Source organism: Biomphalaria glabrata, chromosome 1, assembly GCF_947242115.1.
Source record: "Biomphalaria glabrata chromosome 1, xgBioGlab47.1, whole genome shotgun sequence".
In the NCBI taxonomy this organism is placed as follows: Eukaryota; Metazoa; Mollusca; class Gastropoda; family Planorbidae; genus Biomphalaria; species Biomphalaria glabrata.
In genome coordinates this window covers 735,784-756,990 of record NC_074711.1, presented here as the reverse complement: position 1 = coordinate 756,990, position 21,207 = coordinate 735,784, and the positions used below count along the sequence as shown (strand labels likewise).

Sequence of the window (21,207 nt, the reverse complement as noted above, 5' to 3'; positions counted from 1 at the left end):
CACTGCTCAGTCTTTTTTCAAGGTGGCGTTGGGACAATGATTGTTTTGAGTAGGTGGATTTCATCTCCAAGCTAATTGATTTGGGTGACACCGACCCTAGTGACGCCACTGAATCTAGCCATGCATGTTAATCAATAATATAAACTTTAGCCTACTAAGTAGTTGGTTATCCTGGCTGATACCACACTCTAATTTTTAGTACCCATTAGAGTTTGGTGGACTTAGAGGTATAAATATTCTGAATCTCAAAGCCAGGTTCAGAAGTCATGTGTTGTAACCTTCAGCCATTAAATCACCTAATTAAAGATGTAGTGAAAGAAGTGTATACTAAAAAAAATGTATATGGGTTAAATACATTTTGTCGCATCATAACCTCAAAATGAATTTTGAAAATTTTTATTTTTTTTTCGACCACATTTTTCACTGCGGTCACATCATTATTTTTCTTTTTTTTAATGAAAATTAAACATTTTGAAAATTTTTGCAGCCTATTACCTATGATATACTATCAATAAACTACATGTGAAAAATTATTAGTCTAAATTATACAGAACTAAAGATTTTGAGATTCTTGTGGACAACATGCACCTAAAAATACATTTTAAGAAAAACGCATTTAAAGTTTTTAAAATGATATAAAATATTTATTGCAACCATAAAAATGAAAAAAAAGGGGAATATTTACATAATATAACATAATAGATAATAAAAAAACTATTCATTAAAATGGCCTGATTGATAGGTTGGACCTTCGAGAACCTCTGCCCGGTGCTCATGCTCAATTCTTCGTTTTTTCAATTTTTTTCTCCTGGACACTTATGTGATTGATCTTCTTTTTCTAACAACAAGCTGTAGTTTGACATTTTGCTTTTTCTCACTAGAAGAAATGTTCTTTAGTGTCCAGGGAACGCCTAATATGTCAAAAAACTGATGCCAACAGGTCCATTATTGAGGGTAAAACAGCAAGGTATGTCGCCGTCCTTAGTTTTTAATGTTGCGAATTCTGTTTTGGGGCATCTTTGCCAAATGAGGGAATGAAAAGATTCATTGGCGTTTTGTGTTCCCATTCTTGAACATGTTTTTAACAGATCTGTGTCTGTTATAGGAAATAACAGTTTTCCTATTTCTGATGTGATGGTCTGATTATGTTTTTTGTATGGCTGTTTTAGTGCCTCTGATCTCTTAAAGTGTGACACCAAGATGTAGTGCCATCAGGACACAACCTGTGGTTATGATCTAGGTCTGAGCTCATCATATGAAAAAATGAGCCCATAACAGCCAGCTTCATTTTTTTGAATGTCAGGAGCATTTTGGCGCAGAACTTTGGAATAGTTATTTGTAATTTTTTCAATTTTTGGCTTTGTAAGCCTATAATTTAGTTCTTTTTTGTTAGACATTTTTAAATTGTTCAAAGCATTAAACATTCTTTTTGAGATGTGGTTAATGCAGTCCTCTTTTAAGATTTCTACATCATATCCTGAGCTGGTAATGGCAGATGAATGTGATTTACTATCACCATCACACAGCTTCATGCCATAAACAAGTTTTCTGATGCCACAGAGTGAGAACAAATTTTGGATGCTGCTGCGGCCTCCATTGCATTTGCTGAGCCACTGAAGTTTTTTTGACACATATGCTTAGAGGTATCAAAATTTAGTTCTGCAGAGTTTGAATCACTAACACAGCAATAATTTGATAGGACTTCGGTGTCGATGACGAGTCCAGTATCAAAATCAATAACTGCCAATTCCTGAATGAGATGAGTGGCCCCTTTTATGCCAAGTCCCATCAAAAGAAACTGTAATAACAGGACAGCCTGTTGAACTTATTCTATCATCTGTAGTCAGAGGTTGTGAAATGTTTCTTCCATGCACAACAGCAGATGCCCTAATCATACATTCTTCACCAGCTTCAATTATAGCAGTGTTGACTATGTTAGCTAGATTGTTATAAGTATTTCTGTGCATGCAGGGCATACTCATAAGTCCACAAAACCTATCAAATTTAGAATGCGAGATTCCAGATTCTTTTAATGCAGCGACAGCGCGGACATTAATATCCAGATGAACATTATTACTTTTTTTTGAGGTCCAGTCAGGCCACAAATATGTTTCACAATTTAGGCATTTGATTTTAATCAAATGAGCCATGCCTTTTGATTGTGTGATGCACATGGTTAATTTTTTGTCGAAGCAATGTGGACAGCACAACAAGGAGACCATTGTGGTCAATTCCATTGAATTCATCATGACGTATATGAAATCTTCAGGCAGCCTCTTATTGGTGTTATCAGCGTTAGTAATTGCAGTTAGAATTATTTTTCGTTCAGCTGCACTTGCAGGCTGCGTTGTTGCTGCTTCAGATCCAGCTGTATCCAAAACAGAGCTGCAAACAAATAAAAAAAAATTAGAAGTTCTTTAAAAAAAAATTCAATAGTATGAAAGTACACGTCACATCTATTTATGTACAACATGAAGATTATTTTAAATTTTATAATGCATTTTAGGAATCATATATTGTATTCATCAAAAGTAAAAAATGTAAAGTGACATGTTACATGTAGATCTATATATCATGGTTCATACAACTTTTGTGAAAATGAATTCCAGACATTTATCTTATGTTTTCCAGACTTACTAACAGTAAAAAGGATGGCTACCTGAGCATGCCATATGTGCTCTGGACTGCTGTATTCGTGATCTTGGGTTCAAACCCTGCCAATAACTAACCCCTGTCGTACTGTGGGAGGTTTGGACTAGGGTGTAATAATAATTTTCAATTATTAAGGAACATACGGTACAAGGGGGAAAAAAAGTCACTAATCTTGTAGCACTTAGACTTGGGAAATTTAATAGGCCCTATATAGTTCAATAGGCCTAACTTAGTTGTAAAATCTTATTCTTAATCTCATAACTAGTCCAATAGTTTTATAATTTTTATATAGATATTTAGTGGCGTAAACATTAGACACTAGTTAAAAAGTAAAGACTTATTTAGACTAGCCTAGGTTAGAGGGCCTACCTCTAGTAGGCCTATAATTCTATTGGAGGAGATAATTTTAAATAAAGATCTAGAGATAGATTAACTGTATTGAACTTGAAATTTAATTTGTAGTAGTGGCTTACTTATGTCTAATTCACAATAGGCCTATGCCTATGTGAATACTGACTTGTTTTTTTTAACGGGGTAAAAATTGATAATATTGATCTAAATCTATATCATAACCATACTAGATTATAATTATAGATCTATATGCTAAGTATGCTAGATCTAAATCTAGACTTAGATCAAGACTAAATCTAGTAGTAGATCTAGTATTCTAAGTCTTTTTGGTTTTTGAGTTTAGACTCAAGATCTATATTCTACATTGAATAGATTTGGGGAAAAAAAAAAAGGGGGGGGGGGGGTAAACGTGCATAGATCGAGACTAAATCTAGTTGCAGACCTAGTAATCTAAGTCATTCTTGTGCTCTAGTCTTTTATCTTTTAGTTTAGACTAAGATCTAGATCTATATTCTATGTTGACTAGATATAATATAACTTGTTTTCTTTATTTAAATGGGGAGGGGGGGGGGGGGGGGGGGGAAATCGCGCATAGATCGAGACTAAATTAGGTACTAAATCTAGTAGTAGACCTAGATCTAGTAATCTAATTTGCGCATAGATGAAGACTAAATCTAATTCTAGACCTAGTAATGGAAGTCATTCTAAAGGCCTAGTCTTTTACTTTAGACTCAAGTGCGCATAGACAGCTGCCAAATAATTAACCTAAAAAACTAGGGGCCTTCGATGGGAAGTTTTACCGATCTTATAGGCATATTCTATGTTGACTAGATATATTATAATATAATTTGTTTTCTTTATTTAATGTGGGGGGGGGGGGGGGGTAATCACACATAGATCGAGGCTAACATTAGGCTAGTAGAAAACCTTGATCTATTAAGAAGTGGCGCATAGATCAAGACTAAATCTAGTAATCTAGTCTAGTAGAATTTAGAATTTAGTAGATCTAGTAGACCTAGAACAGATATAGATCTAGTAATAAAAGTCGCGCATAGTCATAGATCGAGACTAAATCTAGTAGTAGACCTAGATCTAGTAAACTATCTAAGTCGCGAATAGATCGAGACTTTTAAATCTAGTAGTAGACCTAGATCTAGTAAGTCATTCTTGTTGCCAAATATTTTTGGTTTAGACTCAAGATCTAGACTCTCTCTATATATTCTATATTGACGTCATTGACGAGATATATTTGTTTTCATTATTTAAAAAAAAGGGGGGGGGGGGAGTTTCGCCCATGCATAAATAAATCTAGGCCAAAAACTTCCCGACCTTTGGTAGCCTAACTGAAATTTGATTGACCATCTAGATAATATAGAATAACATCTTTTAATCATCATCTTTTTTGAAGTAACGTCTGTATTATATAAGATAAGATAACAGCAGTCATAATAAACTAGTTACTAGTTTAGGACTAGATCTATTACTAAATCTAATTTAAGTCTACAGTACACCGTCTAGAAATTGGCTGGCATTTCACCGACATGCCGTGGATTGCGCATGCTTTCACAATAGATAGATCTAGTAGGCCTATTAATGGAAGCCTCTATGCCCAACCAGATCTAGCAGCCTAGCGTTTTACCGGTTACGGCGCCTGAGGGCTGAATGACATCGGATTATTTTTTTTTCAAATTCCAGACATTTAACAAAATTGCATCGAAAAGTAGCAATTTTCCAGACTTTTTTAAGACTGAAATCTGAATTTTGAAATTCCAGACTTTTTCCAGACCATGTACGAACCTTGATATATGTATTAGATCTTAAAAAAAAAAAAGACCAAGTTGAAGTCCTACAACTACATGATAATCTAGATTTAGAATCTAGATTCTAGTCATTCTAGATCTAGACAATCTAGAATATCTAGTCATTCTAGTTCTAATGTGATCTATGTCCCTAATCTATACTAGATCTAAAAAAGGATAGATCTCTATGTTTGCAATCACTTTCATGATATTTATTTAATGTCTAGATCTATATATAGACCTAGATGTGATTCATTGATATGATAAACACGTTGCGTTTGTCGAATTCAAAGATTGATGAAGCAAAGTGATTATCTCATTATTTTATGTGTAAGCACACGCTGGTCTAGTAAATAAAAAACTCTAGATTTAGACTTACCTTTGTAATTATGCATTTGTCTTTGAAGCATGTCTTCCTCTGGGCTTACAGTAACGTTTTTTCTTTCCAAACATATAACCTTTTGTTGGCATTTCTGAGTTTGAATAATGAATCGAGGCTTTCAAATGTTTACAGAAGAAAGACCGGATCACGTCATGTGCGCATGCGTGTAAATTTTGTTGTCATAGTTACCAATGTAGCTTTGATAGTGCGCATGCGTAAATATGGCTTAGTGAGTGTGTATATGAGGATATAGGGAAAAAAAAGAGGTAGTGACGTATTTTGAAAGTTTATATTTATAGAATGAGAATCCATGCACATAATCGGAACTAGAAAAGTAGACCTTTGTATCGATACCATCTGTTAGGGATAAGAGCGTACATTAGCTTATCAACTTTAGCTTACAAAATGTTGATTTTTAACCAAAACATCAAAATTTTGCTTATACATCTACTTTTAAAATACAAAATTGATGTATAAAGCGCAGTTTTTTTAGTATTCTGATAGGGAATTTGTTTTCTAGACATTTTAAACTATTAAAATCAATTAATTTTAAAATATCGATATTTTTGACCTAGATCGATGTTTTCTCACTGTGCATCCCCCTTAAATACGCAGAAGTCCGATTTTAAAGATCCATCCCCAAAAAAAAAGCACAAGCCGATTTCAAATAGCCACTACAAATAACAAACAGGTCGATTCAAAACAGAAACTACGAATAATGTTCATATATTAAAAATGCACAAGTCTATTCAATCAGCAACCCCCAAAAGAGTAGAAGTTGACTCTAAATAACCACAAAAAAAAAAAAAAAAAACAACAACATAGGTCCGATTCAAAACAGTCATTACAAAAATGTCGATTCCGAAAAAGCAATCACAAAAAAAAAAAAAATGGATTACAAACAACAATTAATTTAAGAAATTTCTTGATTCGAAGACAAGCCTTATTAAGTCCTTAATTAAGATCATTCGGGAAATACCAAAAATAAAATACAAAAGCTTTAAAGCAAGCCTGCAGATTATCACTATAGGTTGTTCCAAGATTTCGAATCTGTCAACAACTGTTCTTACTAAGCATCTAGGAGGTAAAAAGAAACTGTGCAAGAAATTTCTTTTTAATAGGTGCGACAATGTAAGAGATTTCTTGGTTTTCGAAGACAAGCTTTATAATTTCCTTATTAAGTTGATTGGGAAATATCAAAAATAAAATACATAGCTTTCATAGCAAGCCTGTGGTTTTTCGCAAATGGTGGTCCTAACGTTTTGATTCTTTCGAAACCCGTTCTTAGTAAGCATCTAGGAGTTAAAAGAAACCTGTGTACGAAATTTCACGTGAATAGAAGCGACAGTTTAAGAGATATCTTGATTTTCGAAGACAAGTCTTATAATCCCCTAATATTTATTTATAGTTGATTTGGGAAATACCAATAATAAAATACAAAGCTTTGATAGCAAGCCTAAGGTTTTTCGCAAATTGTGGTCCCAACGTTTTTATTCTATCGAAACCCGTTCTTAGTAAGCATCTAGGAGGTAAAAGAAACCTGTGTACGAAATTTCACGTAAATAGAAGCGACAGTTTAAGAGATATCTTGATTTTCAAAGACAAGTCTTAAATTCTCCTAATATTTATTTATAGTTGATTTGGGAAATACCAATAATAAAATACAAAGCTTTGATAGCAAGCCTGTGGTTTTTCACAAATTGTGGTCCCAACGTTTTGATTCTATCGAAACCCGTTCTTAGTAAGCATCTAGGAGGTAAAAGGAACCTGTGTACTAAATCTCACTTGAATAGAAGCGACAGTTTAAGAGATATCTTGATTTTCGGAGACAAGCCTTATAATTTCCTTATTAAGTTGTTTTGGAAATACCAATAATAAAATACAAAGCTTTGATAGCAAGCCTGTGGTTTTTCGCAAATTGTGGTCCCAACGTTTTTATTCTATCGAAACCCGTTCTTAGTAAGCATCTAGGAGGTAAAAGAAACCTGTGTACGAAATTTCACGTAAATAGAAGCGACAGTTTAAGAGATATCTTGATTTTCAAAGACAAGTCTTATAATCTCCTAATATTTATTTATAGTTGATTTGGGAAATACCAATAATAAAATACAAAGCTTTGATAGCAAGCCTGTGGTTTTTCGCAAATTGTGGTCCCAACGTTTTGATTCTATCGAAACCCGTTCTTAGTAAGCATCTAGGAGGTAAAAGGAACCTGTGTACTAAATCTCACTTGAATAGAAGCGACAGTTTAAGAGATATCTTGATTTTCGGAGACAAGCCTTATAATTTCCTTATTAAGTTGTTTTGGAAATACCAATAATAAAATACAAAGCTTTGATAGCAAGCCTGTGGTTTTTCGCAAATTGTGGTCCCAACGTTTTTATTCTATCGAAACCCGTTCTTAGTAAGCATCTAGGAGGTAAAAGGAACCTGTGTACTAAATCTCACTTGAATAGAAGCGACAGTTTAAGAGATATCTTGATTTTCGGAGACAAGCCTTATAATTTCCTTATTAAGTTGTTTTGGAAATACCAATAATAAAATACAAAGCTTTGATAGCAAGCCTGTGGTTTTTCGCAAATTGTGGTCCCAACGTTTTTATTCTATCGAAACCCGTTCTTAGTAAGCATCTAGGAGGTAAAAGAAACCTGTGTACGAAATTTCACGTAAATAGAAGCGACAGTTTAAGAGATATCTTGATTTTCAAAGACAAGTCTTATAATCTCCTAATATTTATTTATAGTTGATTTGGGAAATACCAATAATAAAATACAAAGCTTTGATAGCAAGCCTGTGGTTTTTCGCAAATTGTGGTCCCAACGTTTTGATTCTATCGAAACCCGTTCTTAGTAAGCATCTAGGAGGTAAAAGGAACCTGTGTACTAAATCTCACTTGAATAGAAGCGACAGTTTAAGAGATATCTTGATTTTCGGAGACAAGCCTTATAATTTCCTTATTAAGTTGTTTTGGAAATACCAATAATAAAATACAAAGCTTTGATAGCAAGCCTGTGGTTTTTCGCAAATTGTGGTCCCAACGTTTTGATTCTATCGAAACCCGTTCTTAGTAAGCATCTAGGAGGTAAAAGGAACCTGTGTACTAAATCTCACTTGAATAGAAGCGACAGTTTAAGAGATATCTTGATTTTCGGAGACAAGCCTTATAATTTCCTTATTAAGTTGTTTTGGAAATACCAATAATAAAATACAAAGCTTTGATAGCAAGCCTGTGGTTTTTCGCAAATTGTGGTCCCAACGTTTTTATTCTATCGAAACCCGTTCTTAGTAAGCATCTAGGAGGTAAAAGAAACCTGTGTACGAAATTTCACGTAAATAGAAGCGACACTTTAAGAGATATCTTGATTTTCAAAGACAAGTCTTATAATCTCCTAATATTTATTTATAGTTGATTTGGGAAATACCAATAATAAAATACAAAGCTTTGATAGCAAGCCTGTGGTTTTTCGCAAATTGTGGTCCCAACGTTTTGATTCTATCGAAACCCGTTCTTAGTAAGCATCTAGGAGGTAAAAGGAACCTGTGTACTAAATCTCACTTGAATAGAAGCGACAGTTTAAGAGATATCTTGATTTTCAGAGACAAGCCTTATAATTTCCTTATTAAGTTGTTTTGGAAATACCAATAATAAAATACAAAGCTTTGATAGCAAGCCTGTGGTTTTTCGCAAATTGTGGTCCCAACGTTTTTATTCTATCGAAACCCGTTCTTAGTAAGCATCTAGGAGGTAAAAGGAACCTGTGTACTAAATCTCACTTGAATAGAAGCGACAGTTTAAGAGATATCTTGATTTTCGGAGACAAGCCTTATAATTTCCTTATTAAGTTGTTTTGGAAATACCAATAATAAAATACAAAGCTTTGATAGCAAGCCTGTGGTTTTTCGCAAATTGTGGTCCCAACGTTTTTATTCTATCGAAACCCGTTCTTAGTAAGCATCTAGGAGGTAAAAGGAACCTGTGTACTAAATCTCACTTGAATAGAAGCGACAGTTTAAGAGATATCTTGATTTTCAGAGACAAGCCTTATAATTTCCTTATTAAGTTGTTTTGGAAATACCAATAATAAAATACAAAGCTTTGATAGCAAGCCTGTGGTTTTTCGCAAATTGTGGTCCCAACGTTTTTATTCTATCGAAACCCGTTCTTAGTAAGCATCTAGGAGGTAAAAGGAACCTGTGTACTAAATCTCACTTGAATAGAAGCGACAGTTTAAGAGATATCTTGATTTTCGGAGACAAGCCTTATAATTTCCTTATTAAGTTGTTTTGGAAATACCAATAATAAAATACAAAGCTTTGATAGCAAGCCTGTGGTTTTTCGCAAATTGTGGTCCCAACGTTTTTATTCTATCGAAACCCGTTCTTAGTAAGCATCTAGGAGGTAAAAGAAACCTGTGTACGAAATTTCACGTAAATAGAAGCGACACTTTAAGAGATATCTTGATTTTCAAAGACAAGTCTTATAATCTCCTAATATTTATTTATAGTTGATTTGGGAAATACCAATAATAAAATACAAAGCTTTGATAGCAAGCCTGTGGTTTTTCGCAAATTGTGGTCCCAACGTTTTGATTCTATCGAAACCCGTTCTTAGTAAGCATCTAGGAGGTAAAAGGAACCTGTGTACTAAATCTCACTTGAATAGAAGCGACAGTTTAAGAGATATCTTGATTTTCAGAGACAAGCCTTATAATTTCCTTATTAAGTTGATTTGGGAAATACCAATAATAAAATACAAAGCTTTGATAACAAGCCTGTGGTTTTTCGCAAATTGTGGTTCCAACGTTTTTATTCTATCAAAACCCGTTCTTAGTAAGCATCTAGGAGGTAAAAGAAACCTGTGTACTAAATTTCACTTGAATAGAAGCGACAGTTTAAGAGATATCTTGATTTTCGGAGACAAGCCTTATAATTTCCTTATTAAGTTGTTTTGGAAATACCAATAATAAAATACAAAGCTTTGATAGCAAGCCTGTGGTTTTTCGCAAATTGTGGTCCCAACGTTTTGATTCTATCGAAACCCGTTCTTAGTAAGCATCTAGGAGGTAAAAGGAACCTGTGTACTAGATTTCACTTGAATAGAAGCGACAGTTTAAGAGATATCTTGATTTTCGGAGACAAGCCTTATAATTTCCTTATTAAGTTGTTTTGGAAATACCAATAATAAAATACAAAGCTTTGATAGCAAGCCTGTGGTTTTTCGCAAATTGTGGTCCCAACGTTTTTATTCTATCGAAACCCGTTCTTAGTAAGCATCTAGGAGGTAAAAGGAACCTGTGTACGAAATTTCACTTAAATAGAAGCGACAGTTTAAGAGATATCTTGATTTTCGAAGACAAGTCTTATAATCTCCTAATATTTATTTATAGACTTACTATCCTATTATTTCCGACATTTGGATATTTCCGGTATTTGGTTTCGCCCTTACCAATATAAACAACCATATTCATATTGGTTTACGTTCGATTGACGACTGCTGATGATCTGTACACTACGTGTGGACTTATTATTCAACTTCTAAATCTATATGTAGGCAAAAAACTTAAAAATAAATAGACCTTGTAGATTTGTAATTCTAGATCTAGATCTAGAACTTATAAGACCAAGACTTAGCCGGCAAGCTAGGCTGAGAGAGGCCTTATTGCCCTTATTCCGGGCTATTAAATTAATGTGGCAATTCGATGATCAACTAAACAAATTATCATTTTTTTAGTCCTTGCCATAACTGATGTCTCTCAATCAAAACTTAGAAATAATTAGAAAAGTAAAGCCTATCAAAGCTTGCAATACACATGTGATCTAATTCTAGACTAGATCTATAGATTTATCTAGATTATCAACAGTTCGCTTTCACTTTCAGTGGATCTGATTTCACTACTAGATCTAGATCTATAACTACTATAAGTATAACTACTACAAGTTGTAGTACAAGATCTGATCTAGATCTATAGGAAAGGCCCATCAGCGAAATGGCATACAAAGCGAACACCTCCCGGTATTTTTTATCCATTCTTATTTATTTCAAAAGTAACTGCAGAACTAATAAAATGGTGTTACAAAGACATTTTTTTACATTTCCCACATATTCACTTTTGTTTTCCCTCAATAAAATAAAGCGTAGCTAAAGGTCAAAGTTGACATGTATGGAAATTTCATTCTCAAAACATTTCCAGATAAACGAGAATAGGTCCGAACTTAAGGCGATTTGCATATTATGCTTCTAAATTGACGAGGAAATAGTTAGCTAGAATAGCTAAGGCTATTCATTCCGTTGAAAAAAAAATATTATGGGGTGTTCGCTCAAAATGACCTTTTTAACTGAAAACCTATTCAGCGAAACCCCTATTATAAGCTTAAAAAGCCATTAATAATAATTTAGTTACTGATTTAATCTGTTTTTCTTTTTGTCTTATCTATTGTTATTGTTTGTAAACTGAAATATTAAAATAATAGGCCTATTTTTAACCTTAACCCAACGTCTTCGATTTCGAAGATTAAGGATGAGTGCATCACTACGTGTTTCACATGACTACGCCCAGTTGCGACCAGCATATTTTCCTGCATTTTCTTTCCGTCTAAAATGTTTGACTCGCAGCTCTCCAACAGTCTCTCAGAGGTCATATGCTGGCAGCTACTTACCTCTATGCCAGTGAGGGTGAAATGACGCTTCAGTTGATCTTAACAGCGCTTATACGGGATACGGGGGGGGGACCTCTGTTTTGCCCTCCTCCTTTTTTTTTAACTGTCTGGTTAACCTCTTGTTACTAATTAATGAGATTAATATGTGTATAAATGTTTAAAAGAAGTGCAGAATTCATTTTCACAGGGTTACCCCACCATTCTGAGATTAGGTTTTCAGATCTCCAACAGTTTTCCAGGAGAAAATATTCGATTTCAGGATAGGAAAAAAACGCGAACTATATATTTAGTAATAAATATAAGAGTTACCATATAATATACATTTATAAAATTACAAGATCTCTCCTGAGCCTTTCGTCTCCATGCCCGAAAACCAAGCTGTTGTAGATCTGTCTCCATACATCATCAATCCATCGCATTCGGGATCTGCCTTTGGGTCAATCAGCTTGTGTGTGTGGGGGGGATCGAGTTGATGGCGCTTAAGTGCACTGAACATAATTTCTTAAAAAAAAAATAGTTGAGTAACGAGAGTTTATGAAATGGAGAGTAGTACGACGTGGAGTAGCCTATAGGAAGGTGGCGTGATAGAATTTTGCAAGTTTCGTAGGCTATATAGACATCAGTTCCAAGCAGAGAAAGGAGATGTGGAGCACGAGAAAGTGAAAACAAATTTAGGCTTTATGCCACAAGGAGGACAATAGTTATAATGCTTCATGGAAGAAGTTAGATGATAGAACTAATTGAAGCATAATTTCCTATATTTTAACATGCTATTTCGCTATTTTTTATGGCCTTTCGCTCATTATGACTCCCGCGAAAATTGCGTTAGCTGATTATGTCCGACCCATACCGCAAGTTGACTTGAATTATAAATTTAATAGCTGATATGGAAAAAAGAGTCAAATTTAGTTTTATAGCCCAATAGCTGAGGAGTCCGCAGATGTTTTCATTATAAAATTCTAAACTAAAAACTGGCACAAAAGCGTTCGCTATTGGTCCTATCCCATAGATATGTATAGTTCTAGATCTAATTTTCTTCTACAAGATGACTAGTCTAGATTCTAGGTCTAGATCTAATTACCACTTTGATATTCACTTTGTAAATAAGACATCAACTACTCAGGTCAAACATTTGTTATTGTTGAAATAAATCTATATAGATCTATAAATAAATGTTAGCACTATTGTAGAAAAAAACAAACATAGAGTCTGTATAGATTTAGATCTAAATCTAAGTGATTTTTTTATCTATTTTTTTTAAAGAAATTATGTTCAGTGCACAGTAGCACCATCAACTCGTTCCCCCCCACACAGGCTGGGCCTGTTCTAATTCTATATACAATAGATACTTAATCTCTGGATATATAATATAAATAAAAAATAAATCACATTTTATTTTTTGTATCGGCAGTCTAGAATATAGAGTTAGATCTAATTTTTGATTTCTAATAAAAATGATGGTAAAAGAAATTATTTCGATACGACTTGAGTCTATTGACATTGCATTTATAAAGCTAGAATTTTTCAGAATCTATAAATAGTAAAACTTTCATTTTCTAAGACTTAAACTCTGTCCAACACAACATTCATCACATTTTATATTTTTCAGATGAAGATGCATAGCGGGCTTCATTATATTGCTTTTGGAACAGAGCCACATACAGATTAATAAAACCAGCTCTTTTGAGTAACAGGAAGGACTTGAAAACTACATATTAAAACAACAAGCAGCAGAGAAGAAAATTAAAGGCAAGTTGTTTTTCTAAATATTTTGATTTATTATTTAAAATGAACTTCATTGTTTCTTTTGTTGTATGCATAATACAGAACAGGCAAATTATGAAAATAATCTTGACTAGAATCTTTCAATCTAGATTAGATTTAGATTTAACTTTTTAGAACCGATTTCCACAGGGGATGGGAATGGGCAGGGTTTAAACCCGGAACCATCGGTAAGTCTGAACAGTCCATCACACAAAATGCATGACCAGGCAGATATCTTGATTTGAATTACTAACTAAGATACTTTATAAAAAAAAACAACTAGTTCTTGGCGTCCATTGTTATTCAAACAGTTACATAGTTACAAAAATTGATCTTGAAATAAAATGTTTTTTTTTTTAAATAAACAAGTTAACTTTAAAGACCTTACGATCTATAAGGCAGATGATGTAAAGGTCACCTGTTTCTGTGGACCACGGTTAACGAGGATGTCTTGGCCAGCACAATGAACAACCACCTTACTTTTCCCCAACTAATGTCAAATACCAATTAAACCTGGTTGGACTCATAGGTATCCCAAAATTCAAAATACCAGTCTTTAACGAGATTCGAACCTGGTACTGCAGGTTTCACTAAGGGCCTCTTTTGAATGAATAGATCTACAATTTTCATACTAATAGATAAGATAATAATAATTAATATACAAACAATACTTCAATTCATTTCTTTTATTTCCACAAATAAATGAATGCATATTATGATTTGAATAAATATATCTATATATTAAATTATATAAATATTTCTCATTGGATAGCTTGGATATAATACAGGTACAAAAAAAAATACACTGTCTCACATTTACACATATTTATATATAATTTAACTACTATAATTATGAATGTACACAAATTATTTTTTTTAACACACATTATTTCAAATATTCTAGGTAAACCAGCCTATGTTTTAGCTGATATGTTTAAAATTCATCCCACAACTGCATCTAAGACAGGGGTGGGCAAATGTGGCCCAGCGGAATGTTTTATGCGGCCTGCTGACACCTACAGCAGACATGCCTATAGTCCCGCATTATGCGGAAATGGCCCGCAAAATCATCAAAAAAGCTCACATGTTCCGCCGTTCCGCATTCACGATTTTTTGTTCCACCAAGTCTGAATTCCGACACTAAAAAAAAATTGCCATTTTATTATTATTTATTAATAGTGCGAATTGAAAATACTGAGTGCAAAATAAAATATATATAGGTCTGTGTTTATTGTTTACATTTCATCTACTTCCGGACCCGGTGTGTCCTAAATTTACGAAGAAATGGTTGAAGACTAGATAGATCTACATCTAGTTCTAGACATACTTGACATAGATCTCTAGATCTACTGATCTAGTAGTCTAGGTCTAGATATTAGAATTAGATCTATTCTTAGAATCTAGTAAGTGCTAATTAGCCAAATATTCCATTCAAATCCCTTTTTTTTCACGACAATGGCTCTACTACAGTACTCTACTAGAATTTACTAGTTCTATTTCTTCTAGATCTATCTATCATCATCATCTAGACTCTAGACCTAGACAATCTAGGAATCTAGTCTTAGTCTAGACTAGGCTACTATATAGGTCTAGGTCATTTGACTTCTAGATCTAGAATCTAGACTAGATTTAGATTAGAATGAATAGATTTCAATAGATCTAATCTACTATCTAGTCTAGATTGTTTTTTAGATTTGAGATGATTTGATAGATTATCATACTTTCATAGATCATGCTAAATAAGGCTGTTAGATCTACTTTTCTTATTACATAGTCTAAATTAGTTTCTAGATCTAGAAGTAGGGCTAGCACTAGATAACTAGATCTAGAAGTAGGCTCTAGATCTATCTAGAAATAGACTTAGAAGGTGATAGATCTCTAGATTCTAGATTTCTATGTATCATTATGTAAATTTAGTTCTTAATAAGTCTATTATAGACTATAGATTTAGACATAAATATTTAGATCTCTAATATAATTATTATAATCTGTGTTCTTAGACATAGAGGACTTATTAGATATAGATCTAGACTAGTACTAGTAGACTCTTAAATTATTTTAGATCTAGAACTATATACAAGATCTAGTGTGACTAGAGTAGAGCCCTAGAATTAGAAAAGGATAGATAATCAAGTAGATCTAGAATAATCTAGACTAGATTTCACTAGATCTAGTCAATAGATTTAGACCTAGTAGTAACAAATAAAAATTATTTGTTTTTTTAGTTTTTGTTCTTTAGGAGGGTTTTTGGGCCAAAGTCTTGTTCGGGTCTCTTGATTTAGAATGCACCATTGAAGGACATGGTCAGCATTCTCTGGTGATGGGCAAGTTTCTCTAGTCCCGACATTTAACTTCCAGAACATATATTGTCTCATTCAGTGAACAAGCCTTTTCCTTTGTGGAGACTAAACAAGCATTACTACTGGTCGATTTTGACTGACTGTAATTTGACAGCAGTCACAAGGATAGAAACTAGTAAGCTAGTTCCACAGTTCCGGAACATCATGCACGAGTGTAAAAAGTAAAATACTGCACATTAAGTACAACTGTATATTTGTCAGGATATTTTAATGTAAAATGACAACAGCAATTTGAAAAAAAAAATAGTAAAATTGGTTTAAATAATTGCTAACTCTTGTTGTAATTCCTTAACGTGAAGTGTGGGGAAAAAAAAGAAACGTGAATATAATACAGTGTAAATATGAATTAAAAGACATTCTACACAGTTAGCTTAGAGTGTCTCTATAAGTTGTATATAAATATGCGGCCCGCCATTCCCAATTTTTAAAATAATGCGGCCCTCGATACAAAAAGGTTGCCCACCCCTGATCTAAGATATTCATGTACTGTTTTGGATGTTATGTATGTCGACATATCCGATTTGATTTTCTGGCCCAATAAGGAGAGTCTCAGGCCCAAAAAATTTATTTGTACTTATGACAGGAAGATGACAGTAATAAATGACTGTTTTGAAATTTTCATTGAGAGACCTAGCAGCGTTAAAGCACAGGCACAAACCTATTCTTCCTATTAGCACAACACAGTAAAATATCTGATTGGAACTCATTACTTTCAATAAATGAATTAAAAGTATTTATACTAAGCTTTATAGTTTCTTTGGATTTAATAGCCTTTAAATTTTTATTTTTAGAAGTGATGCTGTTCACAAGAGAATCAAATTTAACTTTTTGTTTTTTTAATGAGGTGATATCAATCTCAGAAACCTTAGTTGGCAACACTTTTTTAAGCTCTGATGGATTTATCCAGTAAGATAACAAGCCTGTAACTGTCTTACTCTCTTTTAGCCTGGTGTTGGCTTCCAGCATAAATAAAGTGTCTGCCACATTTCTTCTTCTTCTTCATCGTTCTCATTGTTATGTTGGAGTGTTCATATGACTAGACCAGTACATGAGATGAACTGCGCAGTGGTTTCCAAATCAGGGCGCTCTCCATATAGTTTTCTTTCTATTGGGGTGATTTGGGGCCAATGTCTTGGTAGAGAGAGCAGTTTTGGAGGACGTGGTCGCCATTTTCTGGTGATACTCCACATGGGCAGATTTCACTGGTTCCAATTTTGAGCTTCCGGAACATGTGTTGTCGCATTCTGTTGTGTCCGGTCCTGAGTCGAAAGATTAGACGTTGGTCTTGTCGGGATAGCTTATAGTAAGCGTCATCTTTCTTGTGATTTGGATGGAAGTTCGTCCTTTTCTCATTTATTTTATCTACAATTAATTTCTTCATTTCTTCTGGATAGAGTGCAGAGTTTACTTGTGAGTTTGTTCTTCCACTCTTGGCGAGTGTGTCAGCCTTCTCATTTCCTACTAGTTGTATGTGAGCTGATATCCATTGGATAACAGTTTTTTTGCTGTTGTTGTTGAGCTTTGTAAGTGCTGTTCTGAGGTTTTTAATATGAAGGGAATCAGAGTTTTGCAAGCTTTGGAGGGTTGTTTTCACGTCTGTTAGAAAGACAATCTGACTGTGAGGGGAACTTGGATGATTTGCTAACATGGTAGCAGCTAGTGCTAGTGCTTCCCTTTCTGCTCTGTGACTGTCAGAGAACTCTCCAGTTGCAATGGATTTTTCTAGTTTTCCTCCATCCGGCCATTCGATAAGTATTCCAGCTCCTCCATTTGTGGTGGCTTTATGGGATGAGCCATCCGTGTAAACTCTGATCCACTGATTGCTAGGGTAATTGGTATGTAGAAAACAGTTCACTATTTCCTTGAGCTCTGTTGGTCTGTAATCAGATTTTCTTTTTATGTTTTCAATATGGTCCCTTGTAGTAGGAAGAGGGCTTTCGTCCCAGGGTAGAGATTCATTATAGTGTATTGAGGATTCCAGAGTAATTTTTTCAAGTTGGTGTTTCTTTTTTAGGTTTAGAGATTCTGTGCTAATTATGGCAAGGTCATCTGCATACATGCTGCTTTTAACTTTTCTAGGTAGGGTTTGATTTAGATCGTTTATGAATATTAGGAAAAGTGTTGGGGATAGGACTCCTCCTTGGGGGACGCCATTTTTTATACCCACTGTGTGGCTTCTTTGTCCTTGCATGCAAACTAAGGCTTTTCTATTATTTAGGTATTCCTTTATCCAGTTGTACATTCTTTGGGATATGTGATGCTGGATTAGCTTGAGCAAGAGACCTTGTTCTCAGACTTTGTCAAATGCTTTTTCTAAGTCAACCCACACATTTGTTGTTGGTTTCTATTCTCGAAAGCCGTCTTCTATTTCTTGTGTGATGAAGGCAATTTGATCTTCTGTTGATCTGCCTTTTCTAAAGCCAGCCTGGGCTTCAGTGAGTAGGTTATTTGACTCAAGGATCCATGTCTGCCACATGAGTGCAGGACTCACCAAGTCCAACTATACAAGAACAGTGGGCTGATAGAATAATACCATCTTCTTCTTATATAATACAGACGTTACTTCAAAAAAGAAGATGATTACGTCCTACGCGTCATGCATATTAACCAATGACTTAAATTCTGCCAAGTCCCTGGTTTTCCTGGCTAGCTCAGGTAACCCATTCCATGCTCTAATAGTACTAGGGAAGAAGGAGTATTTGTACAAATTAGTCCTAGCATATGGGACGAGGAATGTACCTTTATCTTTGTGTCTTTCAGAGTATTTTATTAAATTTTGTTTTTGTATTTGAAGATTATGGTTCAGTGTTTTATGTATGATTGCTACTTTACTTTTGAGCCTTCTGTCCTGAAGGCTTTCTAAATTTAGTGATTTTACTAAAGGTGTTACTCTAGTCAAATGTGAATATTCGTTTGTTATGAATCTCACTGCTCTATTTTGTGTCTGTTCCAGTTTCTTAATGTTTTCTTGAGTTGAGGGGTCCCAAACGGAGGATGCATATTCTATTATTGGCCTAACCAAGGTTAAATAACATTTTAGTTTTATGTTCTTATTTGATTTATAGAAATTTCTTTTAATAAATCCTAATGGTTTGTTTGATTTTTTTGTAGTTTCATCAATATGTGGATTCCATGATAGTTTTTCATTTATTATAACACCTAGGTATTTTGCGTATTTAGCCTGTGTTACTGGTTTGCCATGAATAAGATAAGGGGAATTAATTTGTTTTAGTTTTTTTGTTACTCTTAATAACTGACATTTTTCTGGGTGGAAAGACATGCTCCAATTTGATTCCCATTTCTGTAATTCATCTAATTCTCTTTGTAAAATATCTGTGTCTTGTGTTGTTTTTATTGTTCTATATATTATGCAATCGTCTGCAAATAATCTGACTTTTGTTCCTGAAGTAATGCAATTTGGTAAATCATTTATGTAAATTAAAAATAGTAGTGGACCCAAGACTGTTCCTTGAGGTACACCTGAGTTTACTGTTATCGGTGTTGATTTAGGGCCATTTATTATTACAGTTTGTTCTCTCCCTATCAGAAAATCTTTAATCCACTGATGCAGTGGACCATTAATGCCGAAATATTTTAATTTTTTAAGCAAACTATGGTGGTGAACTTTGTCAAAAGCCTTAGAAAAATCTAGTAAGATAGCATCTATTTGTTCACTATTATCTTGACTTATTACTATCCAGGGCTGCAGTACATGCTAACCACTGAGAGTGAAGACCTATTAAAAAGAAAAAAAAATTATTTAAAATACCTGTATTACATTGGTCTCATATACATGTAAATACCTTTGAATATCAAGATGTTAACTATAATATAACAATATTTATTACTTACCTTTGCTAGTGGTTTAAAAGCCATAACATCTTGAACCCAACCATCTAGGAACTGGTTGTAAGCTGCTAAACTCTTGTAAGCCTGTAGACATTTTCAAAAGTAAAAATAGCAATAACATTTTAATAATAGATGTAGAACTCTTGTAATATAAAGAATTGGTTGGACTTCGAAGCATCCTAAAAATATAGAAATTCAAAACCCTAGTTTACACCAAAAATTCAATTGAGACTAGTGAAGTGCTTCAGCCGCAACAGCCAAAAGGTTTGGGCTAAGGTGTAATTAGCTTCAAATCTTAAAGAGCATTTGAAAGTTGTAAAAGAAACACAGATCTAGGACCATTAGATTTATCAACAAGTTACTAGTCTTGATGAGCCTAGTCCTAAAAAAAACTTTAAAAAGTCTTCAGCCCTAGACTTAGATCTAAACTGGATAGTAAAGTTTTCTTTGGTTTAGATGCTAGATCTGATCTATATAATACTAGTATCTAATAATAAGTAACTATTATCTGTAACTATAGTCCAAATATATCTTGTGCAGAGATGTGTTTAATGAGCGCCTAAAGGCAGCACTGAAAACCTCCCAGATACCCCATCCCCTCCGGTCCACCAATGAGATTGGACCATAGCGCTCTGAGCATGCTATAACTATAAGCATGAAAGTAGTGCTACATAAAAGCTAAATTTATTTATCTTATCAAGTGACCTAGAAGTGAAGACTAGATCTAGCTATATCTATTAGATAAAAATTAAGTTTCATATGCTTAAAATATGCAGCAACAGAGAGATGTAGATTTTAGATGTTATCTAGATTTTCTAGATCTATTCTATAGAGTCTAGATGAGATCTAGAATGATCTACTAAGCCTAAGCATTATGTAGGCTAGACTCTAGATCTAGTCACACTCTAATCTGAGACATCATCCAGATTTTGTATATAATATATCTATGATCTATGTAGCCATAGATCTACATCTAGAATACTAGACCTTGAAGGCTTGAGTAGAGAGTAGATCTCTATCACAATCTATGTAGGCCTACATTATATGTTACAACAATGTTGATCTAGCTCTAGACCAGTGTTTCTCAAACTTTTTTGTCTGCCGGCACAGTAAACAAACTACAAAAATTTCGCGGCACACCACAAAGAGCAACAGATGTTTTATAATAAAAAGGAAAAAAGATTTTGCCTGTTTTTCAGTATTATGTTTAATGTGAATGTTGTGCCTGTTTTTGAGAGCAAATGCGATCTAATCGAGGCTCCAAAGTCGACAAACAAACTCGCATTTCATCGTCTATTGTAAGAAGTCTCTCTCTTTTCTTAGATTTGATTTCAGTCAGTGCTGAAAATCCAAACTCACAAAACCATAAAGATGTAAATGGAAGAATTATTTT

General features: G+C 34.0%; 1 protein-coding gene across 2 annotated transcripts; it reads right to left on the bottom strand.

Annotated features, from left to right (window-relative positions):
• Positions 1-615: 615 nt before the first annotated feature.
• Positions 616-5,469, bottom strand: LOC129927695 (uncharacterized). Of its 2 annotated transcripts, none has more exons than XR_008779338.1 (2): positions 5,182-5,469; positions 616-2,385 (listed from the first exon to the last, which is right to left on the bottom strand). XR_008779338.1 is itself a non-coding variant. In XM_056037919.1 (2 exons), the coding sequence occupies exons 1-2, from the start codon at positions 2,665-2,667 to the stop codon at positions 1,734-1,736; spliced, it is 660 nt and encodes a 219-aa protein (XP_055893894.1). In that variant the 5' UTR covers positions 2,668-3,320; the 3' UTR covers positions 616-1,733. The 2 variants fall into 2 exon arrangements, 1 of the variants encoding a protein (XP_055893894.1); XM_056037919.1 differs by lacking the exon at positions 5,182-5,469 and adding an exon at positions 2,660-3,320.
• Between the last annotated feature and the right edge of the window lie 15,738 nt (positions 5,470-21,207).